The 25525-nt window shown below is 33.3% G+C and overlaps 1 protein-coding gene across 1 annotated transcript; it reads left to right on the top strand.

Annotated features, from left to right (window-relative positions):
- The first annotated feature begins 8928 nt into the window (after positions 1 to 8928).
- LOC133183886 (uncharacterized) lies at positions 8929 to 24782 on the top strand. The gene is made up of 11 exons (XM_061318776.1): positions 8929 to 8955; positions 11908 to 11976; positions 12075 to 12191; positions 13010 to 13176; positions 14160 to 14277; positions 16917 to 16995; positions 17184 to 17204; positions 17513 to 17659; positions 18180 to 18313; positions 18971 to 19058; positions 24662 to 24782. The coding sequence occupies exons 1-11, from the start codon at positions 8932 to 8934 to the stop codon at positions 24766 to 24768; spliced, it is 1071 nt and encodes a 356-aa protein (XP_061174760.1). The 5' UTR covers positions 8929 to 8931; the 3' UTR covers positions 24769 to 24782.
- The last annotated feature ends 743 nt before the right edge of the window (positions 24783 to 25525 follow it).

A 25525-nucleotide genomic window follows, 5' to 3' on the forward strand; every position in this document is an offset into this window, starting at 1 on the left:
ATTTAATTAAAGCCATAAATTTTCAAAAGTAGGTCACCGTGACCTACTTTTCAGTTGCTGTACTCCGAGGACCAAAGATACATCAACTGACAAAGTTTGATGATTCTAGCCAATAAGTACCCAAAATATTTAATTACAGCCATAAATTTTCAAAAGTAGGTCACAGTGACCTACTTTTCAGTCTACCTACTCCGAGGACCAAAGATGCATCAACTGACAAATTTTGACGATTCTAAGCCAAATAATTCCTGAAAATATTAAATACAGCCATAAAATTTCAAAAGTAGGTCATCGTGACCTACTTTTCAGTTGTTGTACTCCGAGGACCCAAGACGCATCAACTGACAAAGTTTAATGATTATAAGCCAATTAGTACCCGAAATATTTGATTAAAGCCATAAATTTTCAAAAGTAGGTCACCGTGACCTACTTTTCAGTTGTTGTACTCCGAGGACCCATGATGCCTAAACTGACAAAGTTTTATGATTCTAAGCCAATTAGTACCCGAAATATTTTATTAAAGCCATAAATTTTCCGAAAGTAGGTCACGGTGACCTACTTTTTAGTCGACCTACTCCGAAGACCCATGACGCATCAACTGACAAAGTTTGATGATTCTAAGCCAATTAGTACCCGAAATATTTAATTAAAGCCATAAATTTTCAAAAAGTAGGTCACGGTGACCTACTTTTTAGTCGATCTACTCTGAAGACCCAAGATGCATCAACTGACAAAGTTTGATGATTCTAAGCCAATTAGTACCCAAAATATTTAATTATCGCCATAAATTTTCAAAAGTAGGTCACGGTGACCTACTTTTCAGTTGTTGTACTCCGAGGACCCAAGATGCATCAACTGACAAAGTTGGATGATTCTAAGCCAATTAGTACCCGAAATATTTAATTATCGCCATAAATTTTCAAAAGTAGGTCACTGTGACCTACTTTTTAGTCGACCTACTCCGAAGACCCAAGATGCATCAACTGACAAAGTTTGATGATTCTAAGCCAATTAGTACCTGAAATATTTAATTATAGTCATATAAATTGAAAAGTAGGTCACGGTGACCTACTTTTCAGTTGACCATTTTTGAGGACCCAAGATGCATCAACTTACAAAGTTTTATGATCATAGGACCTAAAATGTCCAAATTATGCCTCTAAAACGCTTTGAAATCGAATGCCTGCAAAGTTCAAAAAGTAGGTCACTGTGACCTACTTTTTAATAAATATGTTTTATGGCCCCAAGATGCATCATCTTACAAGATTTAATGATTCTAAGCCTCCCCGTATTCGAATTAATGACCTTAATTGTTTTAAAAAAAATCAGCCATAAAATTCAAAAAGTAGGTCAAGGTGACCTACTTTTTAGTTGACGTACTTTGAGGACCCAAGATGCATCAACTGACAAAGTTTGATGATCATAGGCCTTAAATTGTTCAAAACATGCCTCTAAATCAGTTTGAAAAAGAATGGCCGCAAAATTTAAAAAGCAGGTCACCGTGACCTACTTTTGAGTCAACATGATATGAGGTCCTTAGATGCACCAACTGACAAGATTTGATGATCCTAGTCCTTATAGTAAGCAAAATATCAACATTTTAATAAAATGTAATTTTTGGTCAACTTTGAAGTGACCTTGAGACCACGCCCTTTGCCCCAGGGTAAATCCCCGTGCAAATTTTAATCTACAACATATCCTCATCCTTTTGTGTAAGTTTGGTGATAATCTGCCCAGTGGTTCTTCAGAAGAAGATTTTTTAGCAACCAGTACTTTTTTTTCTATTTTCCTAATTATCTCCCCTTGTTAAAGGGTCACAACCCCAGTTTTAGTATAAAAGGGAGCCCTTGGGCCAAGGATACCCTGTGACAAATTTGACAATAATTGGCCAAGGGGTTCTTGAGTTATGGCCCATATTCTAAAAAGTTTACGCACACCGCACACCGCACAAATGGCCATAGCATTAGCTCTTTGAGCCTTTGGCTCAGAAGAGCTAATAAATATAAGACTGTCATTTGTGAAAAATACACAGTGTGGATCACTCTTAATAAGATATGGATGAAAACCCGCTACCTTTGATACGTAAAAGGAAAACTTTTAGGAATTTTTATATTGTTGAGGTAGCGTTTTATTGACATGTTTCTGGGTCTTGAAAATGTTTTACAGAACAGAACAGAACATTTATTTTCTAATTTAGAGCCCATATTTAACAGATAAGTATGAAATTATTACAATAATAAAGAAAAGATATGCCAATGGATAGTATAACAATTTGTAAATGACATTGCTCATTTCAACAATAATATTGTACTATTTCAGTTAAAGGGAATACTATATATAAAAGTGTATGGCTACTACAACATGTTATCATTTATGAATTTGCCCACAGAATTAAGAGTTTCTTTGTCTTCAGTATTGAGTAACCAAAAAAGTTTTTGTTCATCATCTAATGCCGAGAAATTTGGAAATTTACTTTTAATTGACTGAAAAATTTCTTTTCTTTGATGATCATATTTTTTACATATGCTATCAGAAAATGAGTTTCATCATCTACACTATTAGAATTACATCTATTGCATAATCGATCTTCTCGAGGGATGTTGGTAAATCTTCCCACTTTAATTTGCAATCTGTGACAAGAAATTCTTAATTTACATAGAGATTTTCTGTGATGAAAATTTTTAACTACTGATAAATAATTCTCATAACCCCAATTTTGTTTGAGTTTTACATAATTATGTGCTTAATTTAACATCGGTATAACTTTGTTGACTTGTATACCAATTTTTTACATAATAATCTAAATATGGTTTTATGACAGAGTGACTTAAATTTATGCTTCCCATAACAAATTACTTCATCTTTGATATTCAGTATATTTCTTAATTTCTGTATAAATGCGAACCATGAGTTCTTGCCATGTACAAAAAGTTTTTTACTACATTCATATGCATCTTTAAGTAAAGGAAATTCTGTGGACAAATTTTCAAATCTATACCAACTTTTGATTAACAATTTGACAATATCATAATGCAGGGGGAAACTTCCCAATTCAGACAATACTGCAAAATTTGTACTTTTCTTATGAACACCAAAAATATATTTACAGAATTTAAGGTGTATTCTTTCACAGAGTAAATTTATGAAACAGTCTTCAACTTCTACTTTTCAGTGGACCTACTCCAAGGACCCAAGATATATCAACTGACAAATTTTGATGATTCTAAGCCAAATAGTACCTGAAAACATTAAATACAGCCATAAAATTTCAAAAGTAGGTCACGGTGACCTACTTTTCAGTTGTTGTACTCCGAGGACCCAAGATGCATCAACTGACAAAGTTGGATGATTCTAAGCCAATTAGTACCCGTATTATTTAAAGCCATAAATTTTCAAAAGTAGGTCACGGTGACCTACTTTTCAGTCGACCTACTTCGAAGACCCAGGATGCATCAACTGACAAAGTTTGATGATTCTAAGCCAATTAGTACCCAAAATATTTAATTATAGTCATATAAATTGAGGTCACAGTGACCTACTTTTCAGTTGAGATTTTTTGAGGACCCAAGTTGCATCAACTTACAAAGTTTTATGATAATAGGGCTTAAAATGTCCAAATTATGCTTCTAAAAGGCTTTGAAATTGAATGCCTGCAAAGTTCAAAAAGTAGGTCACTGTGACCTACTTTTTAATAAATATGTATTATCTTTCCAAGATCCATCATCTTACAAGATTTAATGATTCTAAACCTCTCAGTATTCAAATTAATGACCTTAATTGTTTTGAAAAAGATTAGCCATAAAATTCAAAAAGTAGGTCAAGGTGGCCTACTTTTTAGTTGACGTACTCCGAGAACCCAAGATACATCAACTGACAAAGTGTGATGATCATAGGCCTTAAACTGTTCAAAATATGCCTCTAAATCATTTTAAAAAAGAATGGCCGCATATTTTAAAAAGTAGGTCACCGTGACCTATTTTTGAGTCAACATGATATGATGTCCTAAGATGCATCAACTGACAATATTTGATGATCCTAGTCTTTATAGTGAGCAAAATATCAACATTTTAATAAAATGTAATTTTTGGTCAACTTTGAAGTGACCTTGAGACCACGCCCTTTGCCCCAAGGTGATGTCTTGAACAATTTTTAATATACAACATATCCTCATCCTTTTGTGTAAGTTTGGTGATAATCTGCCCAGTGATTCTTGAGAAGAAGATTTTTTAGCATCCAGTACTTTTGTTTCTATTTTCCTAATTATCTCCCCTTGTTTAAAGGTCACAACCCTAGTTTTAAAACAAACGGAAGCCCTTGGGCCAAGGATACCCTGTGACAAATTTGACAATAATTGGCCAAGGGGTTCTTGAGTTATGGCCCATATTCTAAAAAGTTTACGCACACCGCACAAATAGCCATAGCATTAGCTCTTTGAGCCTTTGGCTCAGAAGAGCTAATAAATCTACATATTTACATGTAACATATACATATAAATTTAATATCTGAAAATTCCAGGGTGGTTTTGCCCCCTCCCACCCCACCCCCTTCTAGATCTGCCCTTGCAAATATCAGACCTGCTACACTTAATTAAATATCTGAGAATGGGATCTTCTTTGTTGTATGTACGTATTTGATTCTATTCAACTTTTTCAGGTGCATAGCTGCCTATACGCAAGTATGCAAATGTGTACACATTATTTTCCATTAAAAAAATGAATTTGATGTCTGAGGCATCCAACAATTTCAATTTATTTTGCGTCATATTGTCTTTAATGTGTAATTTCCTGTAACAATTTGATAAATTCTAATAGATGTTTGAGAAATTAAATCTCAATCGCATCGTTGAATGCTATAAATATATGCATATCGGTAACATTTTCAGCCTCAATATTACACACGTGTACAATTAGTTTCCAAGGAAGTATTAACTTTGCGTTAAATCAATATTACCAAGTCTTTTATTTTGTAAAGACAAGCGAAAAAGCATGGTTTTCCCCCCAAGAAAATGATTGAAATACCTGGTAAAACCCAGGAGCTTTCGAGGGTTTCGCCCCCTGTGCCCTCAACAGCGCTTCGCCCTGGACCAACTGGGGCCTCACGGCTGCCCCCAAACCCCGTGCCGTTCTGTGCGTACACTTCATTTCCATTCTTGTTACTCGCCTGTTTTTATTAAGAAACATGTAGTCAAAGGTCTATCACACATGCTTCTGACGGCTCTGCCTTCATCACTAACGGTTGCACCGTCTGACAAAATTACATAAAATTACTCTATACAGCAGACCTAATGATTTACTATGATTATTTTAATTTACCTGATCAACATCCGTTGACACAAAAACCCAAACATCGAGGACGATCGAAGTGCAACATCTGCACGTGCAGATTGATCAGCCGCCGCGCCAATAAGAAACCATCGAAAGGGGAATAACTCCAAACAGATACAGTTACAGGCACGTGGTATCAGTGAGACTTGCCCTCGTCCTACCCACTTTTCCCCCTAAAATAGTCTTTAGTCTTTAGAACGGTTAAAGTAATTTATAAATAGTATGCATGGAGATTTTCACTCAAAGCCTCCACCCCGAAATAGGGTTTTAGAGATACATGTAGGTTTTTTCTGCTTGTCAGACCTCTCTCTCTCTCTCTCTCTCTCTCTCTGCCTTTACTTTTTCCTCAGTAAATCAAACCTGAGAAAACGAACAAAAAATAACACAGATTCACCATTTTTGGATTGCTTCATTTGCATATACAACTAACTTATACCTATAAAAAGTGTTTTCTATGGGAAAATCATCCTCACAACGTCAGGGGTCCTGAGTCAACACGTTGCCGTAGGAACGGCAACGTCCCTGACGTTGTGAGAAAAAAAAATACAGCCATATATAAGCCTGTACAATTATAGCTGCTATTTACCGAGGTCAATACGATTGACATCGAAAACAGCAATATTATAACAGTTTAATTAAACTAACTCATCAAGCAAACCTTGCCATCTTTCTTTCTTGATTGTATATCTCTGTTCAACTCCTAACAGAACTCAGTGAGAGAAGCAAGGTTAAAATAAAATACAATACCGCTCGCGTCTATAATAAGAATTTCTCATTCTAATATTTCAAGTTTTAGTCATTATTGGGAGTATTAAATAAAAAATCTTTCCAATACCAGGTGCACGGCTAAATAAGAAAGGTTATAGGTTTGACTAATACTAGGGCCCCCTGAATCTCCAGTCAGGTGCTCTACCAACTGAGCTATCGATCGAACCCGTCTGACCCCCACATTCCTCCCTCCTTAAAGGTATTCGGCCCCCGAAGACACCAACCCAGGCTCTTCCCCAGCAGGTCTTTCACCTGTCACTTCCAGGGCATGGCACGGCACAAAATGTAACAGGAAAGGAGAAAAAATGCGACGGACCAGGCCGGGATTCGACCCCCCCCCCCCCCCGAATCTCCAGTCAGGTGCTCTACCAACTGAGCTAGAGGAGGGGAAATAATCAAATTTTCAGACCAACTTGTGAGGAGAGTGTAGCGTATCAGACACTCTTGGCTAGCGAAGATTGTTTATCCCAATGAGTGTTATACTACTTATCAAAGAGTCAATGGACCTTATATAATAAAGTAAGTTACAGACTAAAAATCGGGAAGTGAATAACCCATAATACCCCCTCCCCCTTCTCATGCAGAAATACCAATCCAATGGTTTGTTTAATTTCATTGGTGTAAATTGAGGACCGTAAACTAGTTTTTTTAATCTACTTATTGATTATCGCATATTTTGTTACATAAACATGATCGAATTCCTTGATAAAAAATTGTTTACTTGAATATTACATCTAGTTTCCTCCTCTGATCGGAAATACATACATGTGCATATACAGTACAAGTTTGTTGTGTATGATTTTCTGGCAGGCCCGTAGGAAGCAATTTTAGTTGGGGGGGGGGGGGGGGCACAGCCAAACATTTTTCAGTTGTACAGGTGAGGGGGCACTACCAAAAATTTCCTGACAAGCAAAAAAAAAAAAAAAAAAAAAAGGTCATCAGACGTTTTTATTGAGGGGGCACAAGCATATAGTATCTATTATAGTATCTATGTTTACTATAGTAATCTATATATCGGCAAAATTATTGGAGGGGGGGCACGGCCACCCGTGCCCCCCCCCCGCCCCCGGTTTCTACGGCCATGTCTGGGTCAACCTTTTATTCCTTGAGAGATTCATATTACCTGAAAAAACAACTAATAATATGTAATATCTAAAGGTTTCTATAAGAAATTAATTCTACATCTGAAAGTAAAAGAATATTATAGTTAAGTGCTGGTGTTATATAGTAAACATCCCCCATAGTAAAATATTTACTTCATGATAGTACAGTAAAACACGCTTATAGCGAAGTGCCAGTAACCAGCATTATTGATTTGTTATAAACGTCATATTGTGAGTTTCAACTCTTTGAAATTATTGATGTTCGGAGATACCCAAGTCCTTTAAAATAACTTATCAACATTTTTGCGAACAGTCATGCATTTTTAGCACATTTCTAACAAACCTCAGTACTTAATTCTTTTCAAGATCACATTTCATTACTTAATAAATCGTGAGAAAAAAACTGCAGCTTTGAAAAACAAGTCATAATTGCATTTGCTTAGATAAATGTGAAAGCTTCATGGTTCACACAGATACCACTTTCACCATAATTTCATATTTTAGGCACAGATATAATACTAGTCTTGCAAAATGTTTTGACCAGAAATCTTGTTCATGTTAATTTTGATTGTCATCGTCAATCAAAATAAACACGATAAATGCACCTAATTCCGGATTATGAAGAAGGATTTACTATATTTACTATGTAAAAGAATTTACTATATGGTAAAAAAAAAAAAAAAAAAAAAAAAAAAAAAAAATCGGAAGTAAAGTGTGCTATATAGCAATTAAAATTTTTTGCAAGTCCCCTGTCGGTGAAAATGGAGGGGACTACAGGTTTCCCCATCGTCTGTCCGTCAGTCGGTCTGTTTCACTTGGTTTTTCGCTCTCTTTTTTTTCCTAAACGCCTGTAAATATTGTCAGAGCTGATTTTTAGTATGTGAGTGTACCTTGTTGAGTTACAGATCAGGTTTGCATTTCGTTACACTTCGATGATTTTTGACGGAATTGGGCATCTTTTTAAATTCTTACAGGAAATGAGGTTTCCCAATTTTATTGCAGAGATCGAGTTTTTTTTTTTTTTTTTGGGGGGGGGGGGGGCTATGTGATTGTACCTTAAAGTTTGCATTTTGTTCCTTTTCAATGATTTTTGACGGAATTAAAGTCTTTTTTTTTATTTTAAGGGGAACCAAATAACACTTGCCGTTAGGGAACTAGTATTGCTAATACAATACTCTTGCTTGTTTTACTATCCAAAATTTTAGAATGGACTTTTAAAAGAAAATTCTAAAATGGTAGCATACACAACAAATTCTCCAAAACTCGTATCTTCAACTGACTATAAATCACTGTACAGTGTATATCATACCAAATTATAGAATACAAATTGAGTAACATTGAAATAGATTCACAACAAATTCCTGGAAATTTTGACCTTCACTGGCTTGATAAACCTACCCGTTTTCGTTTTTTAACAACCAACTTACAAGGAAGAAAAACAGTTATTTTTACATCCAATTGCATTCGTTCAGCATCAACTATTCAACTCTAGAATATCTGGTACTTGCATTGATTACTGAATGTTCATTAAAAATTTTGTATCTAATGTTTGCATGCTGTTCAAAAGATAGTAACCTTCGATTCGAAGCTAAGCCAATATTTCATTTTTGAGCACGACTGAGAATTCATAGTTGAAGGATATAAAATCCGTCCGCCCCGGAAGAAGGCTGATATCTCGGCTGTTATAAATATATTTTGCTTGGTTTGTTGCTTTAGTTTCCAACAGGTCCCCAGCCATGAGCTCACCAGAAACACGCGATGTAAGTATCGTACATGTATTCATTGATTGCTGAAAGATTCATTTTATTATTATAGTTACTTAAAATATTATATTATATTTATATTATAGTTATTTAAAAAAAAAGATGAAAATCTGACTATAGCAGAAAATGCTTGTCATATATTAACGTCAATTCTTTGTAAGGACCAAATTGTTTAATTTATTGGATAATGTTTATGCAACATCTTTTTTCTAATCGAGGGGAAAAAAAACCAAGAGGCCCAAGGGCCTTTATGGTCACCTGATTATAATACAACATTGTAAAGCATCCATAAAAGTATAAAACTGGAGGTACTGTGAGCAAGCTTACCAAATAATATCCCAAAATAAAATATCTTTTTAAAAGTCCCATTCAAATTTTGTAAATGTGACCTTGAACTTACCAAAAATACCTCGGTCATATGTAATCTTTTAGTGAAATATGGACATCCAATGTTTCTCAATTAGAAAATTATAGACCTGTAATAATTTTTACAGTTTTTATACCAGTGACCTTGAGTTTGCCAAAATGACCTTGGATCAAGGCTACATGTATGACACACACTCAGGTCATAAACCAAGTGTGAGTTTCCAATGATTGTCTATTACAAAGTTATAGCCTAAACAAGATGTTTATATGCTTTTTCTGCTATACCCTGAACTTGCCAGAATGACATTGGTCAATGTCATGACACACCCTCAGGTCATAATAATCTCTGTACCAAGTATGAGCTTCCAATGATCTATCACAAAGTATAGCCCGGATAAGCTTGCATGGATAAACGTACAAGGTGATTCCTATATACCCCCCAAACTTCATTTGAAAGGGGTATAATAAAACAAAATAAACTAATAGATGAAGCTATGTTGCCCAAAAAGAAAAAAAAACACGATAATCAAGGATCAACAAAATTATTAGTCTAGTACTTAAAGTAGTTCTATTTTACTTGCCTGTACTTGTCCCATTTGTTTAAAGAACATTTAATGTACAAAGATAGGGCATTTTTTGTATTTGTCGATTATTTACAATTCTACCTGACCATAAGAATCCATGAAAGTACTTTTTGTATTACATATGATAAAAATTCTTCTATAATTCTCTTATTCAATCAAGCTTTCAATTACATTATTTACAGTGATTAATTATCGTAGGTGAATAGCAACGGGGAATAAAACTTCTCCCAGTATACTATAAATTAATAGAACCCCGTCCTAGCCCCATAACCCTATACCCAGGAAGTTCACGTTTCTGGAAGAGGCACCCTTGCTCATCATAACCATGTACTAAGTATGTTTGCTAAATATCCAGGGCCAGAAAAGAAGAATTTCAAAGAAATAATGCACTTTCAAGATATATTCAACAGAGCCCCGCTTAACACCAAAACCCTTGACCCAGGGGCTATGAATTTCACAGGTTTGGAAGACACATCCTTGTTCATCATAACCTAGCTGATACATAGAAATAGATTTTTAAAGAATTAATGCATTTTTAGTATACATATTCAATAGAGCACTGCCCAAAACCAGAACCCCTGAACCAGGGGCCATGAAATTAACAATTTCGAAGAGGCACCTCTTTTTATCATAAAAATGCACTTACTTTGTTTGCTTAATATCCAGGAGAAGAAAAGATATTCAAAGAAATAATGCAGTTTCACTATATAATCAATAGAACCCCCTCCCCCACCTCAACAACCAGAAACCTTGACCATTGGGCCTCAAATTTCACAATTTTGAAAGAAACACCCTTACTCACCATAACTATGCACTTAATTTATCTGCTAAATACACAGGAGCAGAGAAAAAGAAGATTTTTAAAGAATCAATGCATTTTCACTATACAATCAATGGAGCACCCAAGCCCCCACCATAACCCCTGACCCTGGGGCCACAAATTTTGGAAAAGGCACTCTTGCTAATCATAACCGTGTACCTAGTTTATCTGCTATGGGAAAGAAGAATTTTAAAGAACTAATGTATTTTCACTATATGATCTTTAGAACCCCTCCAAAACCCCTTACCCTGGGGCCATGATTTACACAGAGTAAGTAGAGGAGTCAATGCTTAATTCAACCATGCCAACAATTTGACTGCTTAATGTCCAGGAGCAAAAAAGATTTTTAAAGATAGAACAAATTTCGATGGTTTTAGCCCCATCCTCAGGTTCGGGGGGGGGGGGGGGGGGGAAGGGAGGCAGGGATCATGAAATTCACAATTTTGTATGAGGCACCTTTGTTCATCGTAACTATGGACTTACCTTGTTTGCTTAATATTCGGGAGTAGAGAAGTAGATTTTTAAAGAAATAATGCAATTTCATTATATAATCCATAGAGGTAGCCCCACCCCAACACCAGAACCCCTCACCCAGTGGCCACACAAGTCACAATTTTGGAAGAAGCATCCTTGCTCACCATAACTATGTACTTAATTTATCTGCTAAACACACAGGAGCAAAGATGATTTTAAAAGAATTAATACATTTTCACTATATAATCATTAGACCCCCCACCCCCAACACCAGAACCTCTGACCCTGGGGGCGTGAATTTCACAGTTTTTGGTGGAGGGCTCAATCCTTATTACAACCATGCCAACAGTTCGACTGCTTGATCTCCAGGAGTAAAGAAGAAGATCTTTAAAGATATCATTAATTTTAATGGTTTAAGCCCACCCTCGAGCCCCAGGGGGGTAGGGACCATGAAATTCACAATATTTTTACCCCTTTTTATATTGATGCTATATGTAAAAATTGGTTGCAATTGGTTGGGCGGTTAAAGAGAAGAAGCTGAAAATGTTCAAAAGTTTACGAACGACGCATGACGGACGACAACGGACAAAAACAGATGGAAATAGGTCACCTGAGCCTAAACATACCACTTCTAGTAGAAGTAAAGATACCTTATACAAATAATGTTAATAAACATATTAGTTATTTCTAATTGTATCATGACAGCTCTGTTATAACAACGGCTTCTTACTTAATGGAGAAGAACTAGGAGAAATTGAAAAATCCATTGTACAAGTAAGAATAAAAATCAAAAAGTGCAATAAAATACATGCATACATTCTTTAAAAGGATGAGAAAAGGTCATTGTTATTTCTATTCCTATTTTTCTAAAGGACTTAAACTTTGAGGAAAATAATTTTACCTTCACTAAAATCAAATACACCGAAGAGAAAATTGATCATGAACAAAAGAAATGCATTTGGAGATTGAACACTCTTGAAAGGATACAAGTAAGTATATGAATATTTTTCTGGCTTTCCTACAGCAAATTAATTTAAAAAAAAAAACAACTCTTCATTCAAGAGCATGGAAACATATTTGATAAGATTTCAGTTGTCTCTAAAAGACAAATAGCAAATTGGTCACAGCACTCACATAAAAAATAGAAATTATCTTATATGCTTTTATGAAGTTCTTGAACCCACAAAAGAAAAAAGTATCAGAAGCACATACAAAGTTTCTTAGAGACTGTATATTGTACATGAATGTTGCAGGTAATGTTTTGTTGTAGACGCAATATAAGAATATATTAGGAATATTCGGTTTATTCTATACGTGCCGTATATAGCACGAGACTCACTGGTTGCAACTTTTCGTATGCATGGAATTGTACCTCTTTCGTCTCCCATGCTGCCAACAATTTTAAACCAGTGAGCTACTGTTTTGCAGCTAACTGAAACAGTGCAGCTTTAACATTTAAAGTCGTAGATTGATTTTCAGATTGTTATAGATAAACGCCAAGTCGGAAATATTTCAGCCAAATTTCGGCGGTAAAGTCGTAGAAGATAACTCTTTAATACAATGCAAACATATGCTGACAAAAACTATAACCTTTTTTTTTTCTTTTTTGCTTTAGCGATGATCTGTAACACGTACATATCACTTATCTTCCTACTCAAAATGCATTTTTAAACTTCTGAGTGCTGAAGTTAAAAACACCTTAAAAATTAAGTTTAAATACATTTTCCTTTTTTATTAAAAAATGTTATTGCCAGACTGTTAGTGGATTTATTAAAATTAGGTAATCAGTTCTCAATATCACATTTAGTGTGAAGAAATGTTTAGATCGGAAGTTCGTGTAGAAAACATGGATACCGGAAGAGGCGTATCATTGGGAGGATTTATCTGTTCGACGAAAAGGAAGGATGGGTCTTATCTTCATAGATTTGAGGACATTGATCAAAGAGGAGTTCTGTTCAAGAGTTTTTCGATTAGGTAATTGATACGGCATTTGATATTTTTCTCAGATTACTTAAGTATATCCGACTTCCTTGAAAAATATTCTGTATAGGTATACATATTCAAAATCATACACGAGAAAAAGAAATCTCTTGCTGTGGCCTTCAACTTGACATTTAGATATATCGACGACGTATTTTCAATTAACAATAGTTATTTCCATTGATATGTCGACACGATAAATCCCAGTGAGCTTGAAATAAAAGATATCACAGAGTCTGACACATCTGTTTCATATTTGGATATTTTTTCTAATAAAAAAAAAATGTTAATGGTAATATAACAACCAAGCTTTGGGATAAATGTGATGAACTTAACTTTTCAATCGTCAAGTCCCCTTACTTATGCAGCAATATGCCCTGATCACCTGCATATGGGGTGCATATCTCTCTCTTGATTCGATACGCTAGAGCCTGCTCTACGTATGAACAATTTCTAAAACGAGGTAAGTTATTGACAAACAAGTTGATGAAACAACAATATGAACAGTCTCGTTTAAAGTCACCATTTCGTAAGTTCCATGGTCGATACAATGACCTTTTCAGCAAATACAATCTATCATTAAGTCATATGCTGACTGACGTTTTTCATACTAATTGTAAGGCCATTAATTATTTACACACCGAATTGTGGACGGATTTTTCCGCTATTTACCGACTATAACAAGGAGTACACGGCGGGTGTGACCGGTCGGCAGGGGATGCTCACTCCTCCATGGCACCCGATCCAAACTCTGTTTTGGAGGTCCGAATTTTCTTCTGCTCCCGATTATTGTTTTAATGGACTTTGAGCTTGGATATTGTTCGTTATCTCAATATTTCATAAGGATAAGTTTATTGAGAACAGGGTGATCCATATATGAATTGCTTAAATGCAGATATCGAACGAACGCTTCAGAGCTTATCAATACATGTTTTAGGACATTTCTAATGAATACAGATCACTACTTTTCTTCATAGAGATGGTGACGTCATTGTATCCTTGAACTTTAAAGATGTTTCTGTTTTACCACCGGTCAGCCATGCTGAAGTCACCGAATATTTTCAAAAGGTCTCGCTGGACAAATCCAGTACAATGGTGAATATATTTTTTTTAAAAGCGTTTTTGTTTTCCACAGGGACTTTTATCTAGAATGGTTTGATTGAACGAGCCCAAGTATTTATTTTACATATATATATATATATATATATATATATATATATATATATATATATATATATATATATATATATATATATATATATATATATATATATATATATATAGATATATATTAGGGATGTCAACGAATAGTCGACTATTCGACTATCAGTCGAATGGACCGACGATCGAATAATGAAACGACATTCGAATATTATTTTAACTAAATAAATGCAATAAATGAGTGATAGATGAGATGGAATTCTCATCAAAAAATGAGAAACAGTCTTTTCTCATATACAGTCGGTAATTTTCCTGAACAAAAAACGGTAGATTTTCCATGTACGCATAGAAAGTACAGCAATTATAAATGCTTCACTACTGCGAGAATTAATTGTCAGTAACTGCCTGTGTTGTTTTTGTAATAAATAATCAATATAATGGGCTTTGTTTGTAAAATTATTCATTGGACAATTATCTTTTGTTATTTTAAGTTTGCTCAAATGCAAGGAATAAAGTAACCTGTTTTGATACATCGATAATTATTAAAACAGTGCACTTACATTTTATTTCATAATAAGCTTTAAAAAAAAATATCAGTTGGCAATTCTTTAATGCTTACTAAATAAAAAATTGACCGCATGTACAGGCCGATTTATGAATTCTATTTATGGGGAAATAATAAATTTTGGAGAATTAGGTTTCTAAATTTATTTCATAGAATCATGCTAATAGAGATTTAAGTAAAAAGGTTTCTGAGTATGTACCAATGAAGTATGAAATAAAATTTTATTTTCAGAAAATGTTCCGAATATTCGACTATCGTTCGAATAATGCAATCGAATGATCGACTAAGGAAAATAAATATCTTGACATCCCTAATATATATATATATATATATATATATATATATATATATATATATATATATATATATATATATATATATATATATATATATATATATATATATATATATATATATATATATAGGGATATCAATTTTGTCAATCATTCATATTCGAATATTCAATGAAAGTATTCGAATATTCGATAAAATAAATAAGATCTGGTATATTTTAAATACGCGTCATCCTACTCTCATGAAAGTTTAGTGTAGGTATTCTTATATTTGAAATGAAATTGTATGAAAACTTCTATAGGTGTACAATAACGGAATCCATTTGATACTTGTCAATGTTTGAAATAAAAAAGTGATTTAAATGTAGAAAAGTATAATTTTAACAAATGATACATGTGTATTTATAGTAGCTCCAACTGAGGAACCAGTCGTTTTACCACAGGCAGGATAGTCGTATACTGTTCAGATCTCAATGCATGTAATTAATTACATCAGGCTTATAAGAGATATGATTATATTCTTTGATACAATGTTTATGAAATATAAACAAACAATTCCATAGACAATTTTCCTAGGTAATTAACTAATTTCCCGATAATGAATATAAAATTCAGGATTATGTACAACCTGAGATAATCAAGTAATTTACACATTTACTCCAAAATTGAGCCCTTTACAATATTAATTACAGACTAATTCTATCGGATATTTATTTGAATGATCAATTAAATTTGTTTTCATAAGTATACTGTTCACGTCTTTTAGACATTCTAAGAAGGTTTTCATTTCGTTGTCCTCGATTCTAGATTCGATCGTATTTAACTAATAAAAACTATGAAAGTACGTTTTGTATTATACATAAAGCATTATTGTATAATTCTTAAACACCTTACTCGAAACAAAATAATTTAGTAGATCTATATAAGATAAGAAAATAGTGAAAGAAATCGGGCGATCGAAATTGATCGCTAGTAAATTAAACAGGGATAATTCCAGCACTGTTCTAATCAAAATTTATTAATCACAGTACTTCTTTTTATGAAATCTGAAAAACACCGAATATTCGAATCTTAAATTCATATTCGAATATCAACTTATGGAATGAATATTCGAATGTTCGAATATTCGTTGACATCCCTAATATATATATATATATATATATATATATATATATATATATATATATATATATATATATATATATATATATATATATATATATATATATATATATATATATATATATACAGTTGACTTCGGTATCTCGAACGCTTCAATTTCTCGAATACCATGGATATGTTGAAGTCATCAGTAAGTCCTAATCGCTTTTCTCTTTCTCTTTTACCAACAATGCATGTATTTTGAATTCTTGATTTCTCGAAACTTTTAATAGGCCTTATCGAATTCAAGATAACGAGGTTTGACTGTATATATTTATATACATACTCGGGCCCCAGCAATCAAAACATCGTACATGTATCTACCTTACCAACCTTCATAAGACTTATGTGATGTTCTAGAGTAGAATAAATAAAAAATATAAAAATAATTTAAAGTTATAAAGATTTTCCTTAGATATGAAATACTTCCTGATTCAGTGTTCATATATCCACAGAAAAGTTTTTTTTTAGGGAATTACAAGCTGTGTTATTCGAAAAGAACGTTGATATATATTAAATGCAGATTAACAATTTGTCTTTTTAATTTTTGATAGATGATATGTAGATGTAGGCCTCGAAGTGAAAAATATACGTACTTCAAGCTTAAATTTTGCATGAAGAACATTTTAAAAGGTATGTGAAAGAAGGGAAAAAAGCATCGCTAATAGAAACATGGACCAGTGAAATGTTAATTATTTATTAAGTAGAAAGTATGATAAAAGATTAATTGATTTTTTTTTCTAAAAATATATTTGCTCAAACTATTTTGTGATAAAAATATACAAAAGGCTTCAGAATTTGACACCTCTTCTCTTTTACAGATTGGTCCGAAGAAACGGATGGTAATTACGAGGATCCGTAGTATTTTAATGAGATTTAATGTCACATCTAAATTTATGTTTTACGTACCAGAAAGTTTGTTCCAATATTTAACATACATTGGCTACATTGTTTAAACTACTCTATTGTCTTTGATGTACTCGTATTATTTAAAATACATGTATTGAATTATTAAACTACATGTACATGTGTATGCTTTATAATGTGTATCCAATTTTATTCTCATCATCTCACGAGAAATGACAAAGTTTAAAAATTTTCTAAAATTGCCTTTTGTGCTCCACTCATATTTTGTATATCCATTTTGTAGTTTGCGTGAAAATAATTGTAAAGGAACCCACAGACAGCCCATATCAGTTAGTGACAGCACTGAGAATTGCAAACGCTTGCCAATATCTGATTAACAATGGCGGACGCCTTGGACTCGCGATATTGGATAATTTTAAGAAACGCCAATGTAAGCATGGCTTGCAAAAATATTCTTCCTTTCTTCAACTTACCTTCTTGTTTCATCCGATTTATTTTTGGATAAGAATTCTTTTGCATTTTCATGTTCCAGGATTTCCAATAAATTGTGGAAAAAGAAATTAATATATATATAAACACTGGAATTTGGTACCAAACATTTTGTCAATGAAATTCTGTTATGCTTTGGTAAATAATTTTTAAAAAAGCTCGAAAGTTGGCTAATTCTGACAAGTCATGAATTGGGGTGGGGGGTGGGGGGTTAGCAAGTACGCATAAAAGGAATGAATACACAAATGTGTATGCAATTTGTTTTTTAATAGTCTAAAGAACGCAACAGGGACAAATTATGCTTTATAGGCAATTTCTTGTCGTATTTAACTCAAAAAGGATTTATACGTTACATATTACTTCACGCTTTAGACATTTTTTTTTTTTAAAAAAGACAAACAAAACAATTTTACACTTATTGATATATAGCCAGCTATTAATACTAAATGTATTATGTTTAGCTGGCCACTTTGTTCGTCACCGGAGCATCAAATTCCAAAACCTTAGTTTCTTCAATGTGTACTCCTATCAGTCTGTGACAGACAGCTCGAAGTTCCTCGGATTGGCATCCGATGGAAAAACAATCGACTTAGTGGTTCGTTTTTAGTGCCTTAACTTACGCTTACAGTTCAAATTTTATTATTTTAGGCCAACTTTAAAATTATGCTTGATTGCCCTCCCCCGACTTAGGATGAAAAAAGTGGATCGGTAGGTACATGTAGGTGGGAATTTTTTTCACAGAAAAAAACAACATTAATGCTGAATTTTTAAATTTATTTTTCGGAAAACATAAAAAGAAAATGTTTCCTGGTAGTTAAAAAGTTTTTAGTCAGACCATTTTTAGCCAGTCGTCGGGAGAGGGCAACCAAACAATTTTTTAAAGATGGCCTCATTATTTGTAATTTGAGAAATTAAAAAAAATTATATGCATGAAAATTTGTAAAAGGGGAAATTTCGCTATGATTAGTATAAGCTATTTTTTAAATGTGGGTGCATGTTTACAGCAAATTTTGTAAACTGCTTCACGAAAACGGAGTTTTACAAAACAGTCCACTTGAAACATACTAGTATCTCTTTGAAACACTTAATCAGCAGAAAGGTTTTGAAAGTAAAAAGACAAAACTTATGTGAAAGCTTCTATATACTGTGTACATTTCAAAACAACAAATAACACAATGGGTTTGAACTTCTTTCCAAACTTTTAAATTTAATCACTATGCAAAATGTTGAAGGTAAAACTATTTTCTTTAAGGAGGGGAAGTACGACGACGAACGTGTTTCATTCAGAAACTATAAATGTCAAGCCTCAGGGTCAATTTTGCGACCTTATACACAACCTGGTAAGTAGTTCCTGAAATATTTTAAAACACGTGATTTGATTTATTCTTCTCATTGGTTATCTTTAATCATGTGACTTTATTCATTTTTTTTTCTTTTGTTTGTCCTGTAAAATATCTCCAATGACCAGGTTGTGTTTGAAGATTTCACACTCTCATATTTTTCTTAAATAATTTTTATGCTCCCGAAGATCGGGGGCAAAATGTTTTTATTCTCTTGGTCCTTAGATTTGTCTGTCTGCGTAAACTTAACATATATTTAACTTAAAGATTTGAAACGTAATAGGTTAACTCTTCAAGTTTAACATACATATTCAACTAGTATTTTAATCCCCTTCTAATGAATCTGTGTTCATCTGTTTGTCCGTGGTTAATACATGTATAGATAAATGACTAATTAACCGAATGAAATCGCATGAATATATTATAGACTGGACCATACCGACATTTGTGTTTACTAGTGATGCCAATTTGTAACCGGTTAATCGATTAATCGGTCGGAACGATGGTAATCGGTTAGAAAATCCGTAATCGGTTAATCGGAAAAAAATAAAATATATTCAAATTTGAACGCAATTTTCTTAAAATTCATTTTTAGAAAGGAAACTTCAACACATAAGAGTTGATCATTTACGGTTTTTACACACCTAATAATTAAGCTTGTCAGGAGGTAATTATGGCTTTCTGGATTGAGATCGCGGCTAATTGGTCAGTTTGTGGTGAGTTAATTACTGATTTTAAAAACATCAAATCGTTTAACCAGACTATCCTGTAATCCTTTAATGATATTCAATAAAACAACGTAGAGCTAATTAGTTTTCCTTTCTTTTGCCGTTATCTTTTAAATTATAGTATTAGAAAAAGATTGGACAGTGAAAGTTCAGGCATAGTTGTGATTATGGTGTCAATGCAGATTGAACTTGTGTGTGCACTGGAAAATTATCTGCGTCTGTTTTCTCAGGCAAAATTCATGTTTTTCTTATAATTTTTCTTGTCTATTGAAATTGAAATAAAAGATAGGTACATATTAAGTTTCCTGATCGAGATAATAAACAGAATATTCCTAACTTCTAGCGTCTTTATATCAGTCTTCTTGTGTATATGAAAGAGTTACTTGAAAAAAATAGAATGTCAAAAAATGTGTATAATATTACGATTAACCGATTAATCGGTCGGAACGTCTTGCGGTTAACCGATTAGCAATTCTGTAATCGATTGCCATCCCTAGTGTTTACCTCCTAAAAAACCTACTCCAATAAACCTTGTTTGTCGGAATGACAGGCAGAACTATAACAATTATACACGAGAATGAAATCTATGCGAGTAGACGGCAATTGCGCGAAAATAAAGTTCGCGAGAACAAAAAAATGATTCACAGTATGTTCTTACATGTATACGTATTTTGAATATTACCAATAACAGTTGCAAAACTAAAAAAAAAAAAAAAAAAAAGAAAAAAAAAAAGAGAATAATAATAGTAGGTGAGAAGGTGATGGGTTCGACATAATATTGAATAAAAGATTTATAATTTCATATAAAAAGCACCTCTTTATAACATGCATTACCACTGATTTATGGAACTACAGTGTATTTTAGAGAAAATTAAATAATATATGTATGCGGTTTTGTTTGTTTGTTTGTTTGTTTTTTTTTTTTTGGTGGTGGTGGTGGTTAAACCAAATCCTAGAATATTTTTGTATCTTAAACATAAGCGAAATATATATATATATATTGAAAGATAATCAGTAATTTAAAACAAACTCAAACTAGGTTTGTGTTTTTAATTCAACTGCGAGGGGGAAAAACAGACGAACTTAATGAATTAAATAATTAAGGAAGGTTTTGTGTGAGTTACTGGTGGATAAATCACACAGACTTGTAACGTAGGCATATTTCATGAAGCGCGCTAGCGCTTTATGAAAAATATGTTTACGTGCAAGTCTGTGTGATTTACACACCAATAATTCACACTAAACTTAGAAACATGGGTAGACTTTACTTTACCGGTCCCCAGATCCGCAAGATCCGCGCGCTCATTGCACTATGACGTAAGATTTACGTCACTCAACTGATTGGGGTTGGTTTTGCACATTTTTCGACTGGTTAGGGTTAGTCTTGCACCCACCCGAAAGATTAGGGTTAGTCCTTGCATAAGTTTTCGACTGATTAGGGTTAGTCTCGCATCCATCCGAAAGATTAGGGTTAGTCCTCGCACATGGGTTAGTCTAGCATGGTCTAGCATCCGCCTGGGAGATTTGAGTTAGTCCTCGCATACCATCCGAGAGATTAGGGTTAGTGTCTTGTTCTTTTAGATTAATTAAGAAATCAGTTGCGTCTGTATTTTTTGCAAGATCTTAATTCAGCTTCAACGACATCTCGTTGGTTTGTTTACATGAAAAAATGGCTAAGTACGAAAGAAACGGCACTAAGCATGCGCCGCACGCGCTTCGTTCACAATTACGTTTTGTCTCCTATTCACTGAATAAACAATATTTATTACTTTTTTTCAGAGAACAAGGTTAAAAACTTCGTTTAAAAACGAAGTTTTAGACTAAACTTTTAACTGTAGAATTCGAATTTGGGGTCCAAAAGGCTTAAAACCTCATTTTTTCATTTTTTTTTCGATCGCTCACGCGACACTATATTTTAGCGCGTTTTTCTGGGGACCGGTAAAGTCGTTCCAGAAACATTCCTTATATTTACATTTTACATGTTAAAAAGCACCAACAAATATACTCAATGTTTGAATTATTCGCTGCCCTATATCGTTACATTTTTATTAACGTCTCTGTAGCTTATTGTGACGTCTCTTTAGCGCGAGTTTCTCCGTGTATATTACTACGCGTGAGTACACACCAAAATGGCATTCCATTACTGGATTAATAAATAAAAGTGCGAAGCACTTTTATGTTCATTTTGTGAGTAAAATGTCACGAGTTTACATATCGATAAAATTTTCAAAAAGAACGTTTATATCTTATAATTCCAATTACGAAGTTTTAAAAATTATTTCTCTTTGGAGCCTCCATACAATCCGTTATATCTGTATACAGCGTAGGAATACTTTATGTCGCGATGTGGAAATGAAACGTAATTGAGATGAACATCGATAAAGTTTAACTTAAATTGTCAAAACATTCAATAAAACAAACTTATAAAAACTCTTCGAATATTGTTTAAGTCAACGAATATCGTAAATATAAGTAGACTTCAGAAGCCATGTTGGTTGACATTAACGACAAACGCTCTAAATTGAAAGTAGCATACCACGACACCTTGATTTGCTCTGTTTTTTAAAGACAACGGGACAGAATATAGGATGTAGAAATACGAATTTGATGCTAATAAGGCAAGAGTCTGAGGTACGTTTCTCTTTCCTATCAACTACCGAGAACTAAGCTGATTTGCTTAGCATTAGGAACAACGATAATATTCGATGAGAGATTTAACTCGTGATCTGACCATGCAGGCAGTGACATAAACATAACATTCCCGTCTGTCAGTCCTGTATGTCGTCAGTATTGTTTTTATTAGCTCTACTGGTCAGAGACCAGAAGAGCTTATGCGATGGTAAGGTGTCCGTCGTCCGTCCGTCTGTCTGTCTGTCTGTCCGTCTGTCTGTAAACAATTTTTCAAAACGCTACTCCTCCTACAGTTTTGGTCTGATTTCAATATAACTTAGCACACAAGTAGACTACATTAAGTTACATAATTTAGTGCATCGGTTTTTGATTTTGATGAACGGTGTTGCCATGGTTACTGAAAATAGAAATTTCTGTGATATTCCTTAAAAACGCTACTCCTCCTACAGTTTTGGTCTGATTTCAATATAACTTGGCACACAAGTAGACTACATTAAGATACATAATTTAGTGCATGGGTTTTTGATTTCGATGAACGGTGTTGCCATGGTTACTAAAAACAGAAATTTCTGTGAAATTCCTTTAAAACGCTACTCCTCCTACAGTTTTGGTCTGATTGGAAAATAACTTGGCACACAAGTAGACTACACTAAGATACATAATTTAGTGCATGGGTTTTTGATTTCGATGAACGGTGTTGCCATGGTTACTAAAAACAGAAATTTCTGTGAAATTCCTTTAAAACGCTACTCCTCCTACAGTTTTGGTCTGATTTCAATATAACTTGGCACACAAGTAGACTACACTAAGATACATAATTTAGTGCATGGGTTTTTGATTACGATGAATGGTGTTGCCATGGTTACTAATAATAGAAATTTCTGTGATATTCCTTTAAAACGCTACTCCTCCTACAGTTTTGGTCTGATTTCAATATAACTTGGCACACAAGTAGACTACACTAAGATACATAATTTAAGCATCGGTTTTTGATTTCGATGAACGGTGTTGCCATGGTTACTAAAAATATAAATTTCTGTGAAATTCCTTTAAAACGCTACTCCTCCTACAGTTTTGGTCTGATTTCAATATAACTTGGCATACAAAAAGACTATACTAAGATACATTATTTGTTGCATCAGTTTTTGATTTCGATGAACGGTGTTGCCATGGTTACTAAAAATAGAAATTTCTGTGAAATTCCTTTAAAACACTACACCTCCTACAGTTTTGGTCTGTTCAATCTAATTTGGAACACAATTAGAATGCACTACGTTACATAATATGTATTTTGGTTTTGATTTCAGTGAATGGTGTTGTCATGGTTACTAAAAATAGAAATTTCTGTGAAATACTTTCAAAATGCTACTCCTACAGTTTTCGTTTGATCTCAATATAACTTGGCACAGAAGAAGAATACATTAAGATACACAATTCTATTTATGGTTGCATTTTGCAAAGTTTCAAATCCAAGTGCTACTTTGTTATACATACAGACCAGTAGAGCTACAGTCTCATCAGAGACTTCTGGTTTAATTTAAAGTTTCTGTAATTGTTTAGCTAAAACAGACTAGAAAAAACGATTTGTTTCATTTTTTTTCAATAAAGGCTACATGTAGGCCAAGAAAGTAGTTCTGGTTGAGAAATTTATCGATGTGTAAACTTTTTCTTGAATTTGTTCGCGTCCAGTCAAAACACAGGAAATCAATAAATAAAATTAAGATTGGAATTATATCAGTATCACAGTTGGCGTAGTACAAAAACACAGCAAATGTAAATATTGAAAGATAATCAGTAATTTAAAACAAACTCAAACTATATTTTGTGGGGTTTTTTTTTATTCAGTTGCGAGGGAAAAAAACCGAAAGAAATCAAGCTGCATAGAGCTTTGACATGTTCTTCAGTCCAATTATACCATATTGAATTAGGTGATAATAAAAACCAACAAAGCAAAGCTGTCTTAAGCAGGGATTCTTCTCATATTTATTGTTTTTAAAAAATCAGATTAAATATTACCTTTCTATTTTAGGAACAAGGTCAGGTCAAGGTCATTATCTTTCCCCTTGACATTTAGAATAAAAAAAATTACTGTTGCCAATATTATGTGAGGACTACTATTTCAAAAAATTAAATGTTTTTCTTTTTGCATAAAAAGATGATACCACATTTTTTTCTTCTCAAATCTGTCAAATCTGTTCTTAGATAGTTTTTAAATGTATGAGTAAAGATTTGTTTCTCTTTCAGATAAGGCAGTTTTTTTCATAGAAGGGAGTTTACAGCTGGCGGATTTCAGGAGCTATTTCTCGGGAACTATTTCACATCTCGCAGGGCTTCGTGAACTTGACATATAACAAGGCGGGGTTTTTTTTTTTTTTTGGGGGGGGGGGGGTCGTTGATGGCGTTATCGGAAGAGAGGAATTGAAATACATGTAGTATTTTGTGAATACTACATATGTGCATGGAGTCTTTTGTGTAAAATAGTTCGCTTATAAATAGTAATATATATGCACAATATACATTACAACTTTTTTCCTTTAATTTTTTGTTTATTTTACATAAAGCATATAACAATATCAAAGAATGACTTTGGCCAGTACTTTATGAAATATTTCTTATGAAGGACTTTTCCTGTGAATAAATTCTTTGTACTTTAAAAAGTGTCCTTTTAATTTCTTAATGAAAAAAGGGTGTACAGATGTACAAAATATCCTAGTAAGATATCTTCAAGGTTAATGAAAAACCTTTCTTAACTATTTTGTTGAATTCGTACAATTTTACTAATACTGTTTGAAAGTAAATGTATTTAAAATAAACAAACACGACAATCGCATTTATCATGCTACAACTTTTTATAACTCTGGTACTACAAATCTTTAGATTACTACCTGTACAATGGATTTTCTTGATGATGTTCATTATCCAATTTAAAAAAGGTATATTTATGTGAAGAGATTTTAAAATTTGATTTTGTACAGAGAAATTTCAAGTAAGGCAATATGTATAATTTACAGAGACTTTGAGAGTAAATTTTAATTTTAATTTTTAAAAAGTGTTCTATGAACAGTATGGTATTATCAGAGCACTCGGAATATATATATCTATAAATAA

Source organism: Saccostrea echinata, unplaced genomic scaffold (genome assembly GCF_033153115.1).
Source record: "Saccostrea echinata isolate AGI-Se365-2 ecotype Australia unplaced genomic scaffold, CSIRO_AGI_Sech_v1 ptg000009l, whole genome shotgun sequence".
Taxonomy (NCBI): Eukaryota; Metazoa; Mollusca; class Bivalvia; order Ostreida; family Ostreidae; genus Saccostrea; species Saccostrea echinata.